The sequence below is a fragment of the Cervus canadensis genome, chromosome 10, assembly GCF_019320065.1.
Source record: "Cervus canadensis isolate Bull #8, Minnesota chromosome 10, ASM1932006v1, whole genome shotgun sequence".
Lineage (NCBI taxonomy): Eukaryota > Metazoa > Chordata > Mammalia > Artiodactyla > Cervidae > Cervus > Cervus canadensis.
In genome coordinates, this window is record NC_057395.1 from 2,000,298 (window position 1) to 2,025,474 (window position 25,177).

The 25,177-nt window shown below is 40.9% G+C and overlaps 1 protein-coding gene across 3 annotated transcripts in view; it reads right to left on the reverse strand.

Annotated features, from left to right (window-relative positions):
* Positions 1 to 23,023, reverse strand: part of CUL2 (cullin 2) — a 69,066-nt gene extending 46,043 nt beyond the window's left edge. The window contains exons 1-3 of one of the 3 annotated variants that reach the window (XM_043479507.1): positions 22,873 to 23,023; positions 6,760 to 6,900; positions 1,405 to 1,507 (exon numbers count right to left, since the gene is read on the reverse strand). In XM_043479507.1, the coding sequence (XP_043335442.1) occupies positions 1,405 to 1,507; positions 6,760 to 6,878 (222 nt within the window). In that variant the 5' untranslated portion in view covers positions 6,879 to 6,900; positions 22,873 to 23,023. Of the gene's footprint in view, positions 1 to 1,404; positions 1,508 to 6,759; positions 6,901 to 22,599; positions 22,818 to 22,872 lie in introns of those variants that run through there. The other 2 variants (XM_043479504.1, XM_043479506.1) reach the window with 2 other exon arrangements.
* Between the last annotated feature and the right edge of the window lie 2,154 nt (positions 23,024 to 25,177).

Below are 25,177 nucleotides of genomic sequence, written 5' to 3' on the forward strand. Positions count from 1 at the left end.
CATGTGGTAAATAAAAACACCAACCACTATTAATAATGCAACACTTCCCAGGTGGCTTAGTGTGGTACAGAACCCACCTGCCAACGCAGGAGACACAGGTTCAATCTCTGGGTCGGGAAGACCCCCTAGAGTAGGAAAGGGCAACCCAACTCCAGTATTCTTGTCTCGGAAATTCCACGGACAGAGGAGCCTGGCAGGCTATGGTCCATGGCATTGCAGAGACGGACACGACTGAGAGACTGACGTGGCACGGCATTAACAATGCTAGGGAACAGGGCCCCCTTAGGGACTTCTGCGGCTGGGGGATAAAATGTAAATCTAGAAACAATTTCTTACTGCAGTCATTCCTGAGTATCAGCAGGGACCGTTTGTAGGATGCCCCATGGATACCAAATCCTACAGAGGCTCAACTCCCCTACAGTCAGGCCTCCACATCCACCAATATGGAAGACATAGACATGGAAGACCAACTGCATTAAGTCAAAAAAATAAAAAATGTTCATGACTTAAGACCTAGTAATTCTAAGTCTAGGGACTTACCCTATTTAGAAATAATAATAAAATAGATAAAACATGCTCTGAAAGAGCTTTTCTTCAAAGGTTATAAGGGAAATATCACAGGATCAATTGTGCTCTACTTATAGGTTATTACCCTTTGAAAAAGGCCTCATCCTAGCCATGTGCAGGGTTAGACACACTACACAGTTTATGTTACTTTATCTCTATTTTATAGATAAAAGAACTTAAAGTTCAATCCACGAGGTAGGTTAAGTGAGTTGCCCAGGGTCACAGGGCTAATAAAAGGTGGTCAAGTTTCTAGCTCAAATAATAAACGATCTCATCCAGTTCCTGATAAGATCACCAATCTTAGCCAAATACTGCAAATTCGTTCACTGTGTATACTCAGATCATCAAGTCTGTGATGTTTCCCTCATGTGCAAGGCACACTGACCGAAATAACTGGTCACGGGGAGTTCCTGTCGTACTTCTTCATTTACCATTCTCCTTTTTAATCCTAGGATTTTCAAGATAGGATATTAAGAGGCAGCTAAAAGGTTGATTACAAAGACAGAGATTCACCAAGAGGTGGGGAAGGGACAGTAAAAACAAAAAAACAAACACCATCCGAAGAACATGTGAGGACTTGATTTCAAGTTGAACAAATCTTGATTTGAAACTCTCCTCACTTACTAGTAGCATGACCTTGAGCAACTAAACTGATTTCCCTTGGAGAAACTAACCACACAGTGCTTGACTCATAGCTCTTAAATGCATTTTAGAAAAATGCTATTTAGGAAACAAATAACCTTAACTTGATACAAGTTCTGCACTGGAAAACAGTGAACTAGTCAAATAACTATGTAGCCATACACACACTTACATCATGCATACAGCTGACCTTACCTTGTGCAAATGCCGTACATGATTTTCCAAAAAAATCTTAGTTTCTGTATAAAGTCTTTCTCCAAGGGGTTCAGGATAGGCCACACATAAAGCATAGATATCTCTAGTTAAATTGTTAAGGTTTTCATATTCACTGGAGACATTACTTTAAAACAAATGAGATTTAACTTAAGTTTGAACTCAAGTTAAAAAATGAAAAACCTTTATTTTACTCTTATAGTTTAGGATTATATAGATACATACAGAATGAAGACACCGACCCAACATGTGAGAGGACAGGATCACATAAGGTAAGTCACACACCCCAAAAAATGCTTTGTAAAAAATTAAGTGCTAACATATGATGGTGCACAATTTTCAGAGGAGGGTGGCGGGCTGTTTTTTTTTTTCAGTTTCAAAATATGCAAGATTTACCACTGCTAAAATTTCTACCTAAAATATCTGAGTATCAGAAGTCAACCTTATGTTCTTGGGCAAAATAACAGGAAAAGGAGAGAAACTGGCTGTAGAACAATTAGGAACACAGTTCTTTATTTTTTTTTCAAAATAAAATTTTAAAACTGAGATTCCAAGTTTGCTGTTTGCGCAGACATTTTTTTATTTCAGGGGAGGAGCAGAAAACTCACGATCAGGTGAAGAGTAATTGGACCATCTTAGACGGATCAGACAATAAACATCGTAGAAATACCAATAACTGAAGGCACTTCTCAAGGAAGCTAGCTATCTCAAAACCATTTACAAACCAACAAGTAACTATATATTCTGTAGAATAAGAACACATTTAATTATTCCATTTTCTTTAACTTTTGCTCATTTTCTTGTCATCTTCTATGACCAACTCCTTCTCTTCTCTTTTTACTCATTATTTTAGTTAAAATAGCCTTAAAAGTACCTAAGTACTTGCCTAGCCCAACCTCATTCACGCACAAGTAACTTTTAACACTTTTTAAAGTTTTTACTAAGATTCCGATCAGAAACAGTTCATGATGTTCCACACACACACCACACACACCAAAAAAACTTAAGAGACTAGTTCAATAATAAGCTCTTCAAAGGCAAAATCCATTATCAATTATCATCTAAATACAATGGAAAGTACAAGAAATCAGGTGTTAGATTTCCAAGGTCTTGCAAAGTCTGTGCTCCATCAACTGCCAGCAGAGCCCGGGTGAGTCCCTTCACCAGGTGAGTACGAGTTTCCACATCTATTATATCTGCCCCACTGATCTGATAGGTGTGTTTGGGACACCAAATAACACTAAAAATGTAAAAGATCTCGGCAAACTATGAAGCCTTGTAGAAAAGTTACCATCATTTTCTGTATCTGCAGTGACTAGAACACAGCCTATCAAATGTTTCTTACTGACAACTGCAACAAGAATTCAAAGAACTTCACTGTTCCTGCACCAACATTAGGTTTAATATTAACAACTGGGTTAGGCATTGACAAGTTGAATCACTCTTATGAAATCCCAGCCTTTCTAGAGAACACACACCTTGTTCAGTGAGGCAGCCATCCTTCAGCACCAGGGCACTGCTGGAGAGGGCAGTGAGCAGGAGACGACAGGAACCTACACCCACACTCTGGTAATAATACCTTCACGTCTCATCTTCCCTTTAGATGGAAGGAGTCTCTGGTTCCTGCAGGGACTACTCAGTCCGTAAAGCCTTCTACAGGGCCCTTCAAACCAGAGACCAGGCCTCAACCCTACTCCCTTCCTCCACGCGGAATGTCCCTGTGGTAGAAGGTGAAGGCAGGTCAGCAGCCTGCCAGGGCTGCCCCCAGGCCCTACCAGCCACAGCGCCTGGCAGACACTGGGCAGAGCTGGTGAGACAACCACCACCCCTCTCCCCAGCTACCTGCGGCTGAGGGTTCCTAGAGACTGCTTTAACCTCCTCAAGTACTGGAATGCTGTGGGTTTTTCCCAGAGTATATATCCTGGGTGCTGGAGGTCACACTATGTTTTTACCTATATAATGATATTATTAATGTTATAATATACATATAATATACATGTCTGCGCTCTTAGCACAGGAGGCAGCATGTCAGTCTCATAATCTGAAGGTCCTAGAGTTTGAACCTCAGAAAAGGCAGATCACTCCTTTAGGGCTTCCCTGATAGCTCAGTTGGTAAAGAATCCACCTGCAATGCAGGAGACCCCAGCTCGATTCCTGGGTTGGAAAGATCTGCTGGAGAAGCTACCCACTTCAGTATTCCTGGGCTTCCCTTGTGACTCAGTGGGTAAAGACTCCATCTACAGTGTGGGAGACCTGGGTTCAATCCCTGGGTTGGGAAGATCCCCTGGAGAAGGGAAAGGCTACCCACTCCAGTATTCTGGCCTGGAGAATTCCATGGACTGTACAGGCCAAGGGGTCGCAAAGAGTCGGACATGACTGAGCGACTTTCAGTTTCATAAACACACATTATATTCAGTTCAGTTCAGTCGCTCAGTTGTGTCCGACTCTTTGCAACTCCATGGACTGCAGCACGCCAGGCCTCCACGTCCATCACCAACTCCCGAAGCTTACTCAAACTCGTGTCCATCACGTTGGTGATGCCATCCAACCATCTCATCCTCTGTCGTCCCCTTCTCCTCCCGCCTTCAATCTTTCCCAGCATCAGGGTCTTTTCCAATGAGTCAGTTCTTCAAATCAGATGGCCAAAGTATTGGAGTTTCAAGCTTCAGCATCATTCCTTCCAATGAACACCCAGGACTGATCTCCTTTAGGATGGACTGGTTGGATCTCCTTGCAGTCCAAGGGACTCTCAAGAGTCTTCTCCAACGCCACAGTTCAAAAGCATTAATTCTTCAGCCCCCAGCATTCTTTATAGTCCAACTCTCACATTTATATATGACTACTGGAAAAACCATAACTTTGACTAGACGGACCTTTGTTGGCAAAGTAATGTCTCCACTTTTTAATATGCTATCTAGGTTGGTCATAGCTTTTCCTCCAAGGAGCAAGCATATTTTAATCTCATGGCTGCAGTCACCAACTGCAGTTATTTTAGAGCCCCAAAAAATAAAGTCTGTCACTGTTCCCATTGTTTCCCCATCTATTTACCATGAAGTGACGGGACCAGATGTCATGATCTTAGTTTTCTGAATGTTGGGTTTTAAGCCAACTTTTTCACTCTGTTCTTTCATTTTCATCAAGAGGCTCTTTAGTTCTTTCTCACTTTCTGCCATAAGCGTGGTATCATCTGCATATCTGAGGTTATTGATATTTCTCCCAGCAGTCTTGATTCCAACTTGTGCTTCATCCAGACCAGCATTTCTCATGAAGTACTCTGCATATAAGTTAAATAAGCAGGGTGACAATATACAGCCTTGACATACTCCTTTCTCAATTTGGAATCAGTCTGTTGTTCCATGTTCAGTTCTAACTGTTGCTTTCTGACCTGCATACAGATTTCTCAAGAGGCAGGACAGGTGGTCTGATATTCCCATTTTTAGGAATTTTCCACAGTTTATTGTGATCCACACAGTCAAAGGCTTTGGCATAGTCAATAAAGCAGAAATAGATGTTTTTCTGGAACTCTCTTGCTTTTTCAATGATCTAACGGATGTTGGCAATTTGATCTCTGGTTCCTCTGCCTTTTCTAAAACCAGCTTGAACATCTGGAAGGTCACAGTTCACGTACTGTTGAAGCCTGGCTTGGAGAATTTTGAGCATTACTTTACTAGCGTGTGAGATGAGTGCAATTGTGTGGTAGTTTGAGCATTCTTTGGCATTGCCTTTCTTTGGGATTGGAATGAAAATTGACCTTTTCCAGTCCTGTGGCCACTGCTGAGCTTTCCAAATTTGCTGATATATTGAGTGCAGCACTTTCACAGCATCATCTTTTAGGATTTGAAATAGCTCAACTGGAATTCCATCACCTCCACTAGCTTCGTTTGTAGTGATGCTTCCTAAGGCCCAGTTCTAGGTGAGTGATCACACCATCATGATTATCTGGGTCATGAAGATCTTTTTTGTATAGTTCTTCTGTGTATTCCTGCCAACTCTTCTTAATATCTTCTGCTTCTGTGAGGTCCATACCATTTCTGTCCTTTATTGAGCCCATCTTTGCATGAAATGTTCCCTTGGTATCTCTAATTTTCTTGAAGAGATCTCTAGTCTTTCGCCTTCTATTGTTTTCCTCTATTTCTCTGCACTGATCACTGAGTAAGGCTTTTTTATCTCTCCTTGCTATTCTGCTATTCTTTGGAACTCTGCATTCAAATGGGTATATCTTTTCTTTTTGCCTTTGCCTTTTGCGTCTCTTCTTTTCACAGCTATTTGCAAGGCCTCCTCAGACAACCATTTTGCCTTTTTGCATTTTTTTCTTGGGGATGGTCTTGATCACTGCCTCCTGTACAATGTCACGAACCTCCATCCATAGTTCATCAGGTACTCTATCAGATCTAATCCCTTGAACCCAATCCCTTGAATCTATCTGTCACTCCCACTGTATAATCACAAGGGATATGATTTAGGTCATACATGAATGGTCTAGTTGTTTTCTCTACCTTCTTCAATTTATATCTGAGTCTGGCAATAAGGAGTTCATGATCTGAGCCAGTCAGTTCCTGGTCTTGTTTTTGCTGACTGTATAGAGCTTCTCCGTATTAGGTATAGTATATATTATGTATGTTATACAAATTTTTTAAAATAAGATTGCTGTCATGTAGGAATGCAGAGCAGCAGGTTTTAGACCACAGGGAAACCACCAATCTGTTTTCATATACAACCCCTAACTCACAAATGTAGACAACCCAGTTAAGAACTGCTTCAGCCTCACAGCCGCTGAATGTGCTATGCGCCCTCTGCCTGGCACGCTGCCCCTAGGTCGGTGTGTGACCTGTTCCCTCCCTTTGTCCTAGTCTTTGCTCAAGTTTTATCACCATCCGCAGAGAGACCTTCCCTGACCACTATCTGCAGAGTCATACACACACTCCAGCCACACTCAGACCCTTGACCTGCTTCAGTCCTCCCCAGCCCACCGCCCCGATATTTAACCTGTTATGATGAATAGAGGCACTGGCATTAGGTTTGCTTTACATCTACTTAATGCCTATCCCTTCAGTAGAATGAAGGGAAAGTGGTTTGTTTTGTTCACAGCTGTACTCCCAAAGCCTGAAGCGGTGTCTGACATACGCTAAATCTCAGTAAAGTATTTGTTGAACAAAAGGTTATGGAAGATTGTTGACTGCCACATACGGGCAATAAACTTGGAACTGTGAACAATAATACATTTGAAAACAGTCATACTGGAAAGTTCTTCCACTTAGGAAAGCTTAAACCTATTTTCAACAAGCTTATGAACCCAGCGCGCTGACAGGCGCAGGCGTAGGTGCCACCAAAGGATACGAGAAGCGGTCGTTCCACGTTGCTCTCTCCACATACTCCAACATCACCACAGCTTTGATTGTCGTGAGGAGTTTGTTCCAGGTTTCATCAAAATCCACTACTCTTGGTTTCAAAGACATTGTGCAAGTTTAGTGTTGAAATCTGTTAATTAAAGACAGTGCTAACATTAGCATGAATTCCACAGGGTCAGTCACTTGTCTCTGTAACAATCGCATCATTAGACAGCAGGATGCAGGAAGGGGTGAGAACAGAGCCTGGCACTTGGTGAGAACAATCAACACTGGCTGCCATCTTTTCATGAGTGTCCCGACAAGGAATTCCTCAGAATGTTTGTATTCACTACAAACTCTAAGAAATAGAGAGCTTTTAACACAGATTATTTATAATTCAGGGTGGTCCAAAGAATAAGAAGCTTCACATGCTGAGAGAAAGAAACTGGGGCTCAATGAGCCAAAAAGTTATGAGAAATGCATAGCAGATACTCGATCAAGACAAAAAGGCTTCAGCCCCAAATCCTCCTGGTTTGCACTCCTTAAACTGGAGACCAAGCCCATGTATGAGGAAACGCAAAACCATTAAAGGGTTTCTTTTCTTAAAGCATCAGTTTAGCTGGATTCCAAACCCTTCTCCATAACACACCAGAAGAACAGAATCAAAAGAAAAACCTCTTAAAGCCATATTTAATTGCACAAGGGAGCATTTTTCCAGCACAAGCCTTCACATCCTCCCTGAAGTTTTCCCTCATTACCAGGACTGTGAAGTCCCAAGTTAGTCAGCAGCCGGGGTCAAACAAGGAGGAAACGTTCTTCCTCTTTGTGTCCCACTGTGGGGAAAAGGAGGTAAAGAGACAGCAGGGGGAAGGCAGGATGCACAGAGAGAAGGGAAACAAGACAAGAGACCAGCTGCATGGTCCACGAACTGGAGGCGGCCCTGGGCCCTTCTTCCATGGTGAAGAAAAGAATTCCAGAGGAGTCCAGGGAACAGACTTCAAGGAAGAGAAGAAAAGGAATCAGAGAGGTCAAACAAAAGCCCAAAGAGGGTGTGCCACACCAAATCAACTCTCTCTCTGATCAACAGACCAGAGACTACCTCCAGGCCTTAAACTTCCTCTAACTAGCAGTAATCCATGTGTGTGTATGCGTGTATTAGGGGAAGAGGGGAACCTAAAGCTCCAGTTTTAAATCAGAAAATTAACCTTAACTCCTCACGCTTTTCACACATCCTATCTGTGTGGGATTTTCTTAAATCCTTCCATTCTCGTGCAACCCCATGAAAGCTCTGGGGTCAGGCCCTCAACAGCTCCAGTTTGCATTAATCTTTTATTTATCAAAGAAGTACTAATAACTGTTAATATTTATACAGTACTTACTATGAAAGTGAAAGTCGCTCAGTCATGTCTGACTCTTTGCGATCCCATGGACTATACAGTCCATGGAATTTATTCTCCAGGACAGAATACTGGAGTGGGTAGCCTTTCCCTCCTCCAGGGGATCTTCCCAACCCAGGGATCAAACCCAGGTATCCCACATTGCATATGGATTCTTTACCAGCTGAACCACAAGGGAAGCCCAAGAATACTGGAGCGGGTAGCCTATCCCTTTTCCAGCGGATCTTCCTGACCCAGGGATTGAACCAGGGTCTCCTGCATTGCAGGCAGATTCTTTACCAACTGAGCTGTCAGGGAAGCCCATACTTACTATGACCCAAACACAAATCTAAGGGCTTTATATAAAGTCACTTAATCCTCCCAACAATCTGATGAAGTAGGGCCCACTGTTCCCTCCATTTTCTGGATAAGAAAACTAATCACATGGTGATTAACAAACTTGCTTAAGGTCACAGAGCTATTTACTGATGGCATCAGGAGGATTGAGACCTGCCCTGGAACCCCTGCCCTCAATTGCCGTATACAACTATATGCTGTGTGCTCAGTGATGGCCGACTCCTTGCGACCCCATGAACTGTAGCCCACCAGGTTTCTCTGTCCATGGGATTGCCCAGGCAAGAATAGTGGGAGTGGGTCACCATGTCCTACTCCAGCCGACTTAGTAACATCCTTAGTGAGCACTTAGATACATGCCAGGAATAGTACTGGTGAGGGTCACAGTGGTCAACAAACAGAGTTCTTGACTTGTAAGAAAGTTAGACTCTTGGATCTGGCATTCAGCAACAAAAATAACATACCTAAACCACAGAGCTGACCGTGTCACTCTGGTACTTAAAGCAGCGTGAGATTTTCCACTATGGATAGCATCTGGTTTAAGCTCATTGGCAACATGGCTCATCAAGCGTCCATGATGTGACCTTGGACTGAAGCCCCTCCTCACCCTGCTCTTCTCATGGAACTCCGTTCCTTGGCATCATAATCTGAAAACTTCTTTGCTTAGAGGTCACTGAACACAACATGCTGATTCACACACACTGAGTGTTACCCTGATTGCTTTCTGTACTTAAAATTCTTCTCTTCTCCATGCCTCCTCCTTTCAATCCATTCACCTAACTCCTACTGATATTTTAGCCTTGGCCCAGAATATTAGCTTTTAAGAAATGTTCTGGGCCCATTTAAGCTAGGTAAGGTGTCCTCTTCTGTATGACTTCAGAACTCTCTTTAACCACTATTAGAGGATTAAACTACCCTCAGCCAATTCGATGGACATGAATTCGAGCAAGCTCCAGGAGTTGGTGATAGACAGGGAAGCCTGGCATATTGCAGTCCACGGAGTCACAAAGAGTCAGACATGAGCAACTGAATTGAACTGAGCCATGATTATCTGAGTGTTTCCTCAGGGTAGGGAGACTACTGTGTAACTGTGTACCAAAAAGCTATCACTGTTTGCTTCACATTCCATTCCTCCCCCTGTAAGAATGGGATTATACCACACACCCTGCTCATACATTATTTTAATGGTTGCATTACCTTTTAGCTTTATTCAAGTTTTAGCAGAATCAGACTGGCATTGATTTCTCTGTTGAGATCAACAGAGAGAATGGGTTTATATACAGTGATAATCCACTCTTGGATGGAAAATGTGAACACCACAGTGGGAGAAGCATCAGCCCAGGGAAATACATGAAAAACTAACAAACCAGTAACAGGAAGTATGCTAAAACAGTCAGTTGGCTTCTATGCCTGCCCAGTAGAAAGCTCCTTTATTTAAGCTCCTTAAATAAAATGTATGCTCCTTCATCTTATTTAAATTGTTTAAACGATCATTTACTCATGGAGAATTTATATAAGGACGTAAAAGAGAGAGGGCAAAGAAAGAAATGTTATGACAATAACATTTATGAAATTTCCATTACATTTGAAAATGATTCATAGATTAGATTTTCTCACTGAGAGCACCATTTCTAAGTATCGTATGGCTGTTAATAATAATTACAAAAGTGAATTATATAAACATAGAGCTACCACATGACTCAGTAATTCACTCCTATGCAAGAGAAAACATGTCCACACAAAAACTTGGACATGGGGCTTTCCTGGTGGCTCAGGGGTAAATAACCCACCTGGCAATGCAAGAGACTCTGGTTCGATCCCTGATCCAGGAAGACCCCACATGCCACGGAGCAACTAAAGCCCAGGAGCCACAACTACCGACCCCACTTGCCACAACTACTGAAGCTCAAGTGCCCGAGAGCCTTGCTCTGCAACACAAAGAAGCCACTGCAGTGGGAAGCCCAAGCACCACAACTAGAGAAAAGCCCACACGGCAACAAGGACCTGGCCCAGCCAAAAATAAATAAAATAAAATAAAATAAAAAACGGAAAAATTTGGACACAAATGTTCATAGCAGCATTTATTCATAAAGGCCAAAAAAGAGGCAACCATTCAAATGTCTATCAAGGAAAAAATGAATAAATAAAATGCAGTACATCCATACAATGATTATTCTGTAACACAAAGGAATGGAGTACTGACAGATGCTACAATATAGATAAACCTCAAAAACATACTCTGTGAATAAAGTTGGTCATAAAAGACCGCCTATTACAGGGTTCCATTTACATGAGGTATCCAGAAAAGACAGATCAGTAGACACAGGAAGTATTTCAGTGTTTGCACAGGGTTAGAGGACCTGGAGAAAAATGGAAAGTGACTGCTAATTAGGTGATGAAAATGTTTTAAAACTGATTGTCATCATGTTTGCACAACCCTCAAATGTGCTAAAAACCACTGAACCATACAGTTCCAATGAGTACACTGAATGGTATGTGAAGGATAACTCAATAAAGCTGTTAAGACACTAAAGGTGAAATAACCGTACCAAAAATTTTGGAGCAATTTAATGTGGAGGGGAATGTAGGGGAGAACAGGTACATTTATATGATTGCAAATTCTGAAATCTCAGTCTCCCTCTCACTCCCATGCTAGAGTTACCAGGTCCCATCACTAGAGGAATCTATTATATGTGTCTGGGAGTATTTTATGCATAAATGTCATTATTCCCCCTTTTTACATAATTGAATTTAGAGATGGTTTTTCTTCATCTGTTTTATATAAATGGCATCACACCACTTACTTAACAATATAGTCACTTAACAGTACATTTGGAAAAGCATTCTATATTAATACACAAGAATTTCTTTAATCCTAATAGCATTTTTTGGAGAAGGACATGGCAACCCACTCCAGCATTCTTGCCTGGAGAATCCCATGGACTGAGCTTCAGGTCTATGACATGGCTACAGTCCATGGGGTCGCAAAGAGTTAGACACAACCGAGTGACTAGGCAAATAGCATTTCACTGCTTGGCTGTACTTGGATTCATTCTATTATGTTTGATATATGTGATGAGTCCTCCAAAATTAAAGTACCTAGTTTAATATCAGTATTTTTGAGTTAAAATAGTTTTTTAAATGAATTAGTAAGTTCTTTTCACATTGACAGCAACAAAGTTTTCTTCTAAAGATACTGTTAACACAAGTTACAATTGCTACAAATACTTATTAATAAGAAAATTACAATTTATCATTATCCTTACTGTTCATTAAATACCTTCTGAATTCCTCTCGTGTGATACATATTATACATACAAACATTACTAACCATCAACCTGTAAGTCAGCAAAATCCAGACTACAGGAAACTACTGGATAATCAGATTTCTCCAATAAATTATGCACTCACATAAGATAGAGAAAAGAAAACGAGAGTGAGAGACATTTATGGATGAGAAATTAAACTAAAATAGACTGAAAAGGCATATTACTCTACCATAGTATGATTGTTCCTATTTGGATCTAGATTTACACTCTTTTTTTTTAATTTATATTTATGATAACCCTGGAAATCTGAAAACACTGAGGCCTTATGACTTCATGACCTTAAAAATATTTTTTATAACAATAATGAGAGCTTTAAAAATGAGAGTTCTTATCTGTCAAAGACACATCCCAAAATACTTATGAATGTACTAAATGCTGTCTGAGACCTACCTCAAAATTAAATGGCTTCTTTATGAACTGATTGATAATTGTTGAGCATGAGTGACAAGTACAGTAGGCATTATTAAACTATTCTTTCTCTTTATATGTTTGCAATTTATCAAAGTAAAAGGGTTTAAAAAAAATCTTTACCATCATCATCATTAACAGTTCCATAAATATGAGGAAGAGTGGGGAACACATAAAAGAAATCAGAATCAGAAAGTTTTTTTTAAAAGTGTTATAAATCCAAAATATCTAACAATCAATTAATATGCATTCTAGAAAATCAGAATAAGAGGTAATTATCAAAGAAAAAATACTGCAGAACTAATGAACATTAGTTTTCCAACTTAGAAGGGCATACTGAGTACCCAGAATATTTGATTTTAAAAATAACAAGGCACCACTTTCTGGCATACTAAACCACTGAGGATAATGAAAGGAGTTCATAATTTTTCAGAAAAGAAAAAAGTCACAACAGACTATAAATTATATCTAGCTTTACAATTGCAACACTGGATGCTGGAAGGTAATATAAAGCAACGCCTTCAAAATGCTCAGGGGAAAATGACTAATCACCTAGAATTCTCTATCCAGAGTGGTATCAAATAATTTACATGAAATCATTTTACTCAGGAATCTATTGGAAGATATCCTCTATAAGGAGGAAATTAATGAACCAAGAAAGACTTGGGATCCCAGGAACAGAGGAATCTAACACAGGAGAGGAACAGGAATTTTTCAGGACAGAAGCTTGACAGATTTTAAAAACAACCCATCTATATAGACACAGAACAAAGGGCTCCAGGAGGGTTCTCTCCAAGAAAAAAAAGAGGGAAGGATACTTCCAAACTCATGTTACAAGGCCAGCATTACCATGATTACCAAAGGACACCACAAAAAAAGAAAATCTAGATACATATGAAGGGCTGAGTCCCTTCGATGTTCACCTGAAACTTTTATATTTGTTATCAGCTATACCTCAATACAAAATAAAAAGTTTAAAATAAATAAATAAACAAAATGGATATCAACATAAAAAATACATACACAGTTGATCATGGTGTATCAATTCTTTTAATGTGTTGTTGAATTTGGCTTACTAATTTTTTTTTTTTTTTGCAGATTTTCATCAACTGTGATATATTCCAGGGATACAAGGTTCAACATCCACAGATCAATCAACGACATTAATAAAATGAAGAATGAAAATCACATGATGATCTCAACAGATGCAGAAAAAGCACCTGACAAAATTCAACATTCACTTATGACAAAAACTCTCAACAAAGTGGGCGTAGAGGGGATGTACCTCAACATAATAAAGGTCAAGACAAGACCACAGCTAACATACTAAACAGTGACAAGCTGCCTAATAACCACTTAGGCAGTTTCTAGTAAAGTTAAGCATATACTTTCCATGGGATCCAGCAATTCCATTTCTGGGTATTTACACAGGAGAAATGAAGACATACATTTACAGGAAAACCTAAACACAAATTTTTAGAGCACCTTTATTAATAACTACCAAAATGCACAAACCCAAATACCCCATCAACTAGTGGATGGAAAACAAAATATGGTGAATTCACACAACAGTATACTATTCAGTATTAAAGTGGGACAAATCACTGATATGTGGACAACAACAGATGATTCTCAAAAGCATTATGCCACGTGAAAGCAGACATACTCATTAGGCTACGTATTATATGGTTGCTGAAAAAGTCAAACATACAAAAACATACATCAAATCACTGATTGTCAGAGACTCAGGACAGATTGACTAGTATTCTGACAACAAACATTTTATAATCAGTTACTAGTTCTACGAGAATAGCTAGATAACCCAAGGTAAAGACAAAAATCAAATTGATAAGTTATCTAGATTTCTGATAGCAATGTTCTAAAATTTCTTTTCCTTTTAAGTTTTTCTCTCCACACACCTACCTCACTCCCCAGAACACCAGAGAGCCCCTGGAGGAGGAAATAGCAACCTATTCCAGTAATCTTGCCTGGAGAATCCCATGGACAGAGAAGCCTGGTGGGTCCATGGACTCACAGAAGAGTTGGACATAACTGAGCAACTGATTATGCACAAACGCACTAACCTTTCCTTTCTCCCAAGAATCTTAACTTTGAAGTATAGATGTTGAAAGAGCTCCGAAACAACATGGTACTGTCCCAAAGTGTTAACACAGCCTGACAAAATTCCCACCCCAAAGATATTTTAAAGAAAACAAAGTTGCCAGCAATAGCAGAAATACAAAAGATATAATTTTGCCAATATCAGGGGGATTTTAATTTGAAGTGATACTGTTTTTCACTTAGACATTTTTCATACAAAGAAGTGACCTGGATAATTACACTTCAGCAGGTAAAGCAGTAACAGCATCTCAAAACATTTCAAGTCCAGAACTGATGCTGGTACATAATTAAATATTTTATTTGAAGCACAAACTATTTTAGCAAAATGTATAACCATGTTCAACATACTAATCAGTATGACTGCAGCTTAATTACTGATAAACATTTCAGCTGCCTTCCAAAAGTATAATTATCAACAATGTAAATGGCTAAACACTTACTGTCCTCTTTTTTTAGTAAAAAAAAAAAGTTAAAAATAAATAAAACAAAAAACCTATCAAATTTAACTTTTTATTTCAGTACTGATCATTCCCAGCAATAAAACTCTGGCATTCCAAAAATTACCAAAAGAATACTGGGGCCTAAATAAAGTTCAGGTAAGTCAATATACCCTATTAAGTTTTTAAAATGATATCCAGGGGGCTTATTGAGCAGGTTATAGTCTAAATACACAAAATAAGGAAAATATTTAATACCTAATCAAAGAGCGTTATTAATTCTGCAATATTTTCCATTTCTAAGACTGTCTCTGGTATACACTGACCAAAAGTTATCATGATTTCATATGAAAATAAGCTCCAAGTATGTATCTAAACACTTTCATCTTACTGCACTGAATGTGTGACCCATGAGCTATAGCCAAGAGATATCTTTGTTAGCTGCATGCTCAGGGTATAATGCTTACTGTTCCAATAAGGCCTGACACACACAGCTCCACACAACAAATGTCATTTCCAACATGTGACTTGCTTACTTAAGAATTTCTAGGGGACCTCCCTGCTAAGAGTCCATGCTCCCAATGCAGGGGGTCCAGGCTCGATTCCTGGCCAGGGAACTAGATCCCATATGCTGCAACTAACAGTTCACAGGCAACAACTAGAGATTACACATGCCGCAACTAAGATCTGGCGCAGCCAAATAAATAAATAAAAATGTTATTTAATTAAAAATAAATAAAAAGAATTTCTAGTAATGTGTTTTTTTAAAAAGGAGGACACGGGTGAAAAAAACAGTCAAGAGAAACACAGCGGTCTGTAACTCCAATTGGCAAAATGTACAGTGCAGGAAGAAACCCTTAGCAACGGGGGACAGTAGGAAGTACGGAATATATTTATAATACAACAAAGAAGTTACGGAAGAGTCTGCTTCCAAACTAAAGTCAACTTAACCAGAATTAAAGACCTTTCTCCTCAATGACTTGAGACTCTCACACATGTCTACAGACAGTATTTCTTTCCATGGCTCCTATCTGAATGAAGTGTTTTGTCTTTTTCACTTACTTTCTCACTTTTTTCCAATTTTAATAAGCCAGGCAGGAATTTAAGACTCCAACTAGCCTCAAAAAAATTCTTACATATGTTTCAAGGATGAGTTAGAGAACTTGAATTAATCTGAGTTTCTCATGAGTAGGCAAGCCCACCCACTTTGGCGCACAGGTTAGACAAAGCTGTGACCAATAAGTCTTTTCACAAATAAACATTAAGACTGAATTTTCTTTCTAGTCCTGACCTTCTATCCAAATATTAAAAAGGATTACTCGAATTTACTCTAGTTACCCTTTTTAACAACTCAATGACTTACAATATGTGTTATCCTATCCTGAGAGCTAAATTAAGTCACATATATCTAAAAACCTTGGACTCACTTTGGTAACTTCAAACCATTATTATGACTATTGGGAAAGTATGCTCTATTTCTATGAGAAAACAGCAATTATAAATAAAAGGGGACAGCTAGTGTAAACGCTATAGTGTTTGACTGGAATGAGAGTTATTAGTATGGTTTTTAACACATACACAGAGATGAAAAGATATAGAAATAAACAGATGTTGTGTATGCATGGATTAGTATTCATACATATATTTCTAGCTCTGATCACTGAGAGGGCCTAGGAGCAAAGACACCCAGTGGCAATCAGCACACATAGCATCTAGATCTTGGTTTCTAAAAACCATTCTCCAAGAGAAAGAACCAGAGCTCACTGGAGAAGTGACTGGTTCCAGGGCTGCAGCAGGGACAATATAACGAGTCTGGACATGTTAAGATGTCAGAAAACAGAAAGTGCTTTCCTAAAGAGGTTGGAGGATGTTAAAAAGACAAAGAGTCAACTTGAAAGCCATAGCAGAACAATCTTGAGTGATTAAATAAAGATTAAATTATAAACCACAGAGTAAAACAAATATCTCTGACTCAACATGGACACAAATATGGAGAAGGGACAGTTCTCCCTTATAGAAGAATTCCAATTAATAAGTGTAGAAGGAAATGAGAAAAATATAAAATTGCCATCAGATGAACACTGCTGTAATTACTATTACAAGCAAGACCTACCAAAGAACGCTGCAATGAAAGGACAAAAATTTGAGAACAGGATTTCTACATAGTTTCAAAGAATCTCCCCCAAGATATCCAGTAATTATAAAGAAAAAAATAGTAACTTTTTCAAGCAGAGAAATTTAACAGACATGACCTCTCATACAACATACTGACACCCTGTATCCTGCGATGCGATATGCTGTAGACTCAGCATCACTTTAGTATGCCTGCCAAAAATGTACCACCTCAATCTAACTAAGAGAAACCATCAGAGACACCCAAATTGAGTCATTCTACAAAATAAGCTGACCATTCTTTGCAAGCACGAAGATGATGGAAGATGAGAAAAGATAATCACAGATTAGAAGAGACTAGGGAGCAGATGCTAAATGCTGTGTCCAATACTGAACTGAATCTTGGAAGGGTAAAGTACATTACAGGAAAAACTGGTGGGATTCACATAAAGGCCTGTAGTTTAACTAACGGCATGGTACCGATGTTAATTTTCCTCGTTGTGATCATTGTGCCCGGTTGTGTAAGCTGTTAGCATCAGGGAAATCCGGGGAGAGGTGTACCTGAGCTTTCTGTGCCATTTGTGCAACTTCTCTGGAGAGTCTAAAATTATTTCAACATTTAAATTTAGGGGACTTCCCTGGCAGTCCAGTGCTTGCCTGAGACTCAGTGCTTCCGCTGCAGGGGCCATGCATTTGATCCCTGGTTGGAGAACTAAAATCCCACTTGCTACGTGGTACAGTCAAATCAACAAAAAAGAAACAAAAACAAAATTTTTTTAAAATGTAAGTATCCTGTACTTTCCATCAACTGAAGTAAAGCAAAACTGAGAAATTCAAGAAATATTTACACACGGTAAATCTGACATTTCATTATCTGAAAAGCAACCAACATTAGAACAAGACTTAAGTCATTGAGTTAATAGATATTTATTAAGTATTCACAATACTCAAACCTCTACCAGGTATTAAAGATGTTGCTTTCAAGAAGCTTACAGCTGATAAGAGAAACAAAGATGATAAACTACTAACCTGACTGTATGTGTGTCAGAATTTTTCGTCAGGCTATAATTCAATGATTAAATAACAACAGTAACATTTACACTGTTAAAGTATACAAGTGAAAATTCTGTGGATAACTAAAATATTCAAATAGAACATTAATATCTACATTTACAGAGTTTAATTAAGTAAGCTTAATACACTAAACACACACATTTCATAGTATTAATAATTACTAATGCTTCAAAAAAGAAAAACTAAGTATTTTTAAGATATTTCTCCAACCTAGAAACTAAATGCTTACTTATCTCAGATGAAAAAGAAAAAAGGGAGGTAACAATAACATAAATAAAATCAAACTGAACAAAACAGTTGATAAATCCAGAACAATCTCAAAAAAGAAAAAAAAAGAGGTAGATCAATTTACATAGAAAATGTCTGGCTAAAGACAGCTGAGTGAAAATCAAAATGTCAACCAATATAAAAAATAGTATTAAATTCATCAGAGAACACAATGAGTCTGAGTTTTTTAATTCTTCAAAAATACAAAGCTTAAAGCAACTTACAGAAAATATTCCATCCCCCCTCCTATGGGTCAATCAACAGGGGGAACTAACATTAACTGCACCCCAAAAGTTGTAGCAGATGCTAATATCATGACCTTAACTCTAGTCATCGTCTCAAAACTTTTAAGACTTAAAGGAACTTCACTGTTCCAGTATCTCCAACAGGCCTTCCCAAATACAAAGTGGTAACATAGTCTGAATCTTATATAGATCTTCAACTTAAGATCAGGTTGCTGCTGCTGCTAAGTCGCTTCAGTCGTGTCCGACTCTGTGCGACCCCATGGACGGCAGCCCACTAGGCTCCGCCGTGCCTGGGATTCTCCAGGCAAGAACACTGGAGTGGGCTGCCATTTCCCTCTCCAATGCATGAAAGTGAAAAGTGAAAGTGAAGTCGCTCAGTCGTGTCCCGACTCTTCGCGACCCCATGGACTGCAGCCCACCAGGCTCCTCTGCTCATGGGATTTTCCAGGCAAGAGTACTGGAGTTGGTTGCCACTGCCTTCTCCGTAAGATCGGGTTATGTCTCCCCAAATCCATCAAAAGTTACAAATATCGTCAAGTTGAGATGCATTTAATACACCTCACCTACCGAACATCATAGCTTAACCTAGCCTACCTTAAAAGTACTCAGGACGCTTACGAGAGCCCACGGTTGGGCAAATCATCTAACAGAAAGCCTACTTAGAAATAACATGTTGACTATCTCATGTAATTTTGTGACTACTACATTGATGAAAAACAAAATGGTTGTTCATGCGCAGGATGATTGTTAAGTGTACTGGTTGTTCCCTCTCATGACCGCTTGGCTCTCTGGGAGCTGAGGCTTTGCTGCCACTGCCCAGCATCACAAGACTGTGATACTCCATACTGCTAGACCAAGAAAAGATCAAAATTCAAAATAGGGTTCTACTGAATGCATATTGCTTTTGTACCACCATAAAGCTGAAAAATTGTTAAGGCAAATCATCGTAAATTGGGGACGTTCTGAATTCCTAAAGATGGTAACATAAGAATTATGCTAACATCTGCAACACAACAGAAACTTGACTGTTAAGATTCAAGCCCAGGCCAAGGGCCAGACGACTCTGAACAGATAGTCGGATTATTAACTGATTACGGAGAGAGAATTCAGTCATACATCTCAAGTAGCAATAACTTTTGTCTCATGAAAACATTCCAAATTTATGCTTGTTTTTCCAAGATTTAACATTAGCTAAACTCCCTCAAAACATTAAGATTCAATGCTGGTCTTTTTACCAACTTACTTAAATTTAACTGACAGTACATTCACAGAAATGCTGCTTTTGATCATAATTAAACATTTTTCTAGCACATAAAGAAAACAGGCAGATAAAAAAGGTAAAACACAAGAAACAGTACAAACTTGTGTTAAAACAAAAAAGAAGCCTCACCAAAACAGCTCTTTCAACTCAACTCCATATGTGCAGGTCCTAAACTCACAGAAGATAGGGACCAAATCAGAAAATGCTGCGGTGCCCCAGGACTGTCTCCTCTTCTTTCATACATTCTTATTTCAGACAGTCTCATACTGTTTCATAACCTTTTAAATACTATTTAATACTCTAAAAAATACAAGGTGTCAAATCAAAGCAAGTACGCTACCATTTTTGCCAAGTGGGGAGAAGAAACCTACACACATTTGTCTACATGCGCACAAAGTATATCTTTGGAAAGATGTGTTGAGAGACCGCCAAAATATTTGGCCTCAAATATGTTGGGACAAGAAATAGAGACTCTCATTCTATACTCCACCAAACATTTCAAATTCTGAATCATGGGAATATAGTTTGTATCTAAAGATAGTTATAACAAGAAGCAAAACAGAGGAGTTTTTTAAATTCTTTAAAAAATTAACAAATTATAATAACCAACAGATAAAATCAGATGACTCCCCATATCTTTCTCTGACTAGAAGTTAAATCCTTTGAAGGCATAGATTTTTGTCTGTTTTTTCACTATGATGTATCCCCATTGCCTAGTCCATAGCTGGTGCTTAAAAAATACTTGTTGAATGAATGAATGCCTCCCTAATCTCTCCACTGAACTCCAAGCTTGTATATCCAACTGCCTGCTTCTCATCTCTACATGAATACTGAATAGGTCCTACTTCAAATGTCCCATCCAACCCTACACGCATACAACAACCTGCTTCCCTCACTTCCCCATCTCAATTCACGGCATCACCACGTTCCAGATGAAGCCTCAAACCTGGGAGTCACCCCCATCCCAGCCAACTGCGTTCCCATCCCAACCAGGCCAGATCACTACTTTCAACTCCACAATATATCTCAGCATCTTTTTTCCTGGACTCTGATCACTACTCAGATCTGCCCCAGCCTTCTCACCGGTAGCCCTGCATCTTCCCTCTTATCCAATCTCCTTCACAGTCAGATTGTAAACCAGACCATATCACTCCCAGCTTCGCAAAAAGGGAACAGCTTTCCAATGTTCCTTAAGAATAAAAGCCAAACAAACTCCTCTGGATAACAGACCTCACATGACCTGACTTGTGGCTACCACCTAACCTCTTCTTTCTCACGAGGGTCTCAGCCCAACTTCAGTGAGTTGCTTTCAGTTTGCTGAATCTAAGCTTGAAACTACCTTTGGGCATATCCATTTTCTGTTCCCTCAGACTTCCAGAGGCCATATCCTTCCCACTTTTCAGGTATCAGGTCAAAAGTCTCCTCAGACAGGTCTTTCCTGACCGCAGCATCTGAGGCAGTCTCTCCTAGTCACTACCACGGCTCCCTGTTTTACCTCTTTTATAGCACTTACGATTGGCTGAAACTCTCTATTTCTCACTTTCTGACTTTCCCGTACCTCCCAGAACTGAAGCTCCAGGAAAGCAGAAATTTCACATGTCCTGTTTATGGCTGTATCCCTAAGGCCTCAGGTAATGCTTGTCATACAAACCAGGTGCTTAATGAATAGTGAACTGACAGACAAGGCAAAACGGACTTTGAAGAAGGCCTACAACATTCCATTTAGTGACATACTGGTGAAAATGAAAAAACATGAATAAACTATCTTCCCACAGAAAACACTTAAAAATCACCAGAGGGTGGACAGTGAAGTAAAAGTATTTCAGATGCATGTGAGCATTCACACATAGAAAGGGTATTGTTCACATACTATGTACAGATGTCCTTCCAACTTATAAACAGTATCTGGGGTAGGGAAGAATAACTGAGAACACCGTGTGCATCTGCTATTGCATCTCTGACTCTTTCGGAAGGGTCTTCCAATACCGTATTTGGGCAAAAGAGGCAAAATATAAACAATCTGTTCGACTGTCTGTCTTGGAGAGAATCGTGAAGTAGTAAAGAGGAGGGAGCAGTCTTTTGAGTGTTCTTAAATGCCTATTATGCAGTCGGTGGTAAGTCAGAACTAAGTGATTATTTCCCCTATCTTACTATGTATAGATCTGGGACTGGTCTAGTTCAAAGATGCTTACACTGTGAAGCCAAAGTCTGACGTGAATGTTAATAATCTTTAATCTTATTATCAAAATGTAAACTTCCACGGTTCTCCCTTACAACTAGGTATTAGTACTCCCTGGGGAAAGCAAAGGATGTAACGACAAAACAGTCTGCAACTCACAAATGTTTTCTGTACATGCACGTATTTGCAGGGTGGTAGGGAATGGTCTAGACTCCCTGGTGTGTAACTAAGTGCTCTTAAGAGTCTAAGGATCTTATTTCACCAGACCCCAAGGGTTGAGACAGGTCTAGCATGCACGCAGGGCACTCCTCCCCAGAGCTATCAATCTTCGCTGTCTGCGGAAACAAAAGTGAAGACACTCGTGCTAAGGATGTAAGAGATTGATGCCCCCCGCCCCGCCGCCCTCACACCGCAAACACAGAGAGCTGTGTAACCGCGTGAGCGCGTAAATAAAAGAGAACACGCACTCGCACCTTCCCTCCCTGGGAGCAAAATGGGGCCGAGGGAGGGGCGGCCAAGGCCGGCTGGAGGCCCGGGATGCAGTCCGGGGGCGGCCAGGCTCCGGGGCCGGCGCTCCTGGAGCCGGGGTCACCCTCAGGACACCCGGTCCCCGGCATCCCCCCATGCCTCCCCTCCCCCTCCGCGCCCCCAACTCCTCTCCCCGCCCCAGCCCCGCCACCCACTAACCGGGAGAGGAAGTTTCCCGGAGCCCGCAGCTGGCTCCGGGCCTTCAGCGGGTTACCTGATGCAGAGGCGGGACGCGGGGCAGGGAGCAGGGGAGGGAGACAGTCCGAGGGCGCGCAGGACGGTGCCCGGCGAGGAGGGTGGGCGGCGGCGGCTGTCAGCTCCGTCCCTGCTCACCGCGCTGCCATTACTGCGCGCAGGCGCCTCCCCGCCGGCCGCCACCACCGCCGATGAACGGGGGGGGGCCGGCCCGGGGCCGGGGGCCGGGGCGCTCACCTGCCGTCGCGGGAACACGGGAGAGCTCCCGGAAGGAACGGCGCGGTGGGGAGCGTGCAGGGGAGAAGGGCGGGCGAGCCACGCGAGCCGCGAAACAACCGTCCTCCGAAGCCTTGCTTTCCCGGCACACCCTCGGGGTTCCTCTTCCGCGACCACCAACACCCCCCCTGCGCCGGCGTTGGTAGAGTCCGACTACGGCGAGGGCCGAGGGCCACTCTTGTGCGGTCGCGGAAGGCCGAGGGAACCTTGCTCCAAGCCACTGCGAGCGGCCCCAGCTGCCCACGAGCGCTCGCGGTTCGCTGAGCTAGCGACTGAGGACCCCTAAGTCTGGGGGCCGCTGATAACAACGTGTTAGAAAAGTTGTTTCAACACAGGATTTTCCCCTAAAGTTCTTTTAGAACTACGTGAACATTCTGATACACCACCATTCCTTGCCACCGACTTCTATGGGCTTTTCAAAGGATTGATAGGTATTAGCAAAATTAGTTTCCTCGGACATACTCCTTTTCTAGTGGGTTTTTATCTGTAGACATTCTGAGACATAAATATGTATTTTCACTAGAGGCGGTCCCTTCACAGCCTGTGACCCCAACTCCCCGCCTCCCTGCACCTGTCAATCCAAGGGTGTCCTTCGCCTACAGTTGCTCAGGGTGATGTTGACAAAAGTTCAGACAGTACCCATCTCCTCCCTAGTACGCACAGCGCCCCAGGGAACAAAAGCCTGGCTTTATTCTTTTATCAGCCTTTGGTATCCAAAGATCTCAGAAGTCAGTCTTGTCTTCTCTGTGCGTTTTGAGCCTTTCCCATCCAACACCCTTTCTTAAAACTCTGTACCATTCGGCTTAAGTCGTATCCGACTCTTTGGGACCCCATGGACTGTAGCCCGCCAGGCTCTACTGTCCAGGGGATTTTTCCAGGCAAGAATACTGGAGTGGGTTCCATTCCTTCAAGGTCCACATAAAATCTCCCGACCTGGTAAATCCCACCGAACTTTCTCCTCTTCTAATCTGCCTCTCGCAGCACTAGAAGTCTGCAGTACTTATTTTAAGAAAGCTATCATATGTTAAAATCAATCCCACTATATGACCTGTTTTCTCACATGGTCTCTTTCTTTTAATCCAGCAATTCTCGAAGTATGGCCCTCAGACCTCTGGAAATCTGAGATCTTTTCAGGAGTCCCAATGTTAAAAACCCGGCTGACATCTCAGGCAGAATCAAGAGGGTGGCAAGAGACATTCCCTAGCCAACCAGTGGTTAGGCCTATACACTTTTACTGCCAGGGCCTGGGTTCGATTCCTGGTGGGGAAACTAAGATGCCACAGCTGCCTGGCAAGGCCAAAAAAAAAAGAGGGTGGCACAAATCTGTCCTGTTGGTCTTTGCACTGATGCCACACACTCCCAGTTTGGCACTTTGTTCTTGTTTTGTATCGGGAATATCCTTGATGAAGTAGTAAAAAGTACTAATTTTATAAAGTTCAACCCTGAGTACAGGTCTTCTAACATTATGTGGGAAGAAACGGGAAGGACACGCCTACTCTTGCTGAATACCACAAGTAGGATTGTGGTCTTGAAGAAAAACACTTGAGTGGCTGAGTTGCCAGCTGAACTATTTTTTCATGGAGTGCCATTTTTCCTTAAAAGAGCAGTTGATAGGAATGTTAACATTACTCTGTCTTGGACATTTCTACAAAATGAGTAACATGAGCCTAACACTTCAAGCAAAACAACTGACAGTATTTGTTGCCAATGATAAAATTTCGCTTGCAAGTGAAATTTGAAAATGTGGGAAATTTGTGTCAATACTGCCAACTGAGATAATCAATAAACAATCTATAATGGGAATAGAAGAGTTTTATTCCAGCCTGAGAATGATAGCCCAAGAGACACAGATTCAGGCTCAAAAATGAGGGAGGCTTATATGGGCAAAAACACAAAGTTAACTTAAGTTGTCAGGACTTAGGTTTAGAAATAGCAAAAAGTAAGGATGCTTGTTAGGTAAGGATTGGTTGGGTATCCAAAATGGTTGCATAGTTAAAAGGGAAGACCTTGAGACCATAAGGTTGCAGCCGTCAGCTGCTAACAGATAATTGTGTTTGGGAACTGCTGTCCTTGAGTTCAGAAAATTCAAGTTCTCAGTGATGGAGTAACAAGTGTGACACTATATCCATAATGGCCACCCGGCTCCCCTTTGAATGCCTGAACCACAATTACTGCATTTTCATTTTTTAAATAATTTTTTTAAGGGTTAAAGTAGTCATACATTGTACCTTCGATAAGCCATAAGATAGGCTGTTCCAGTTAGCCT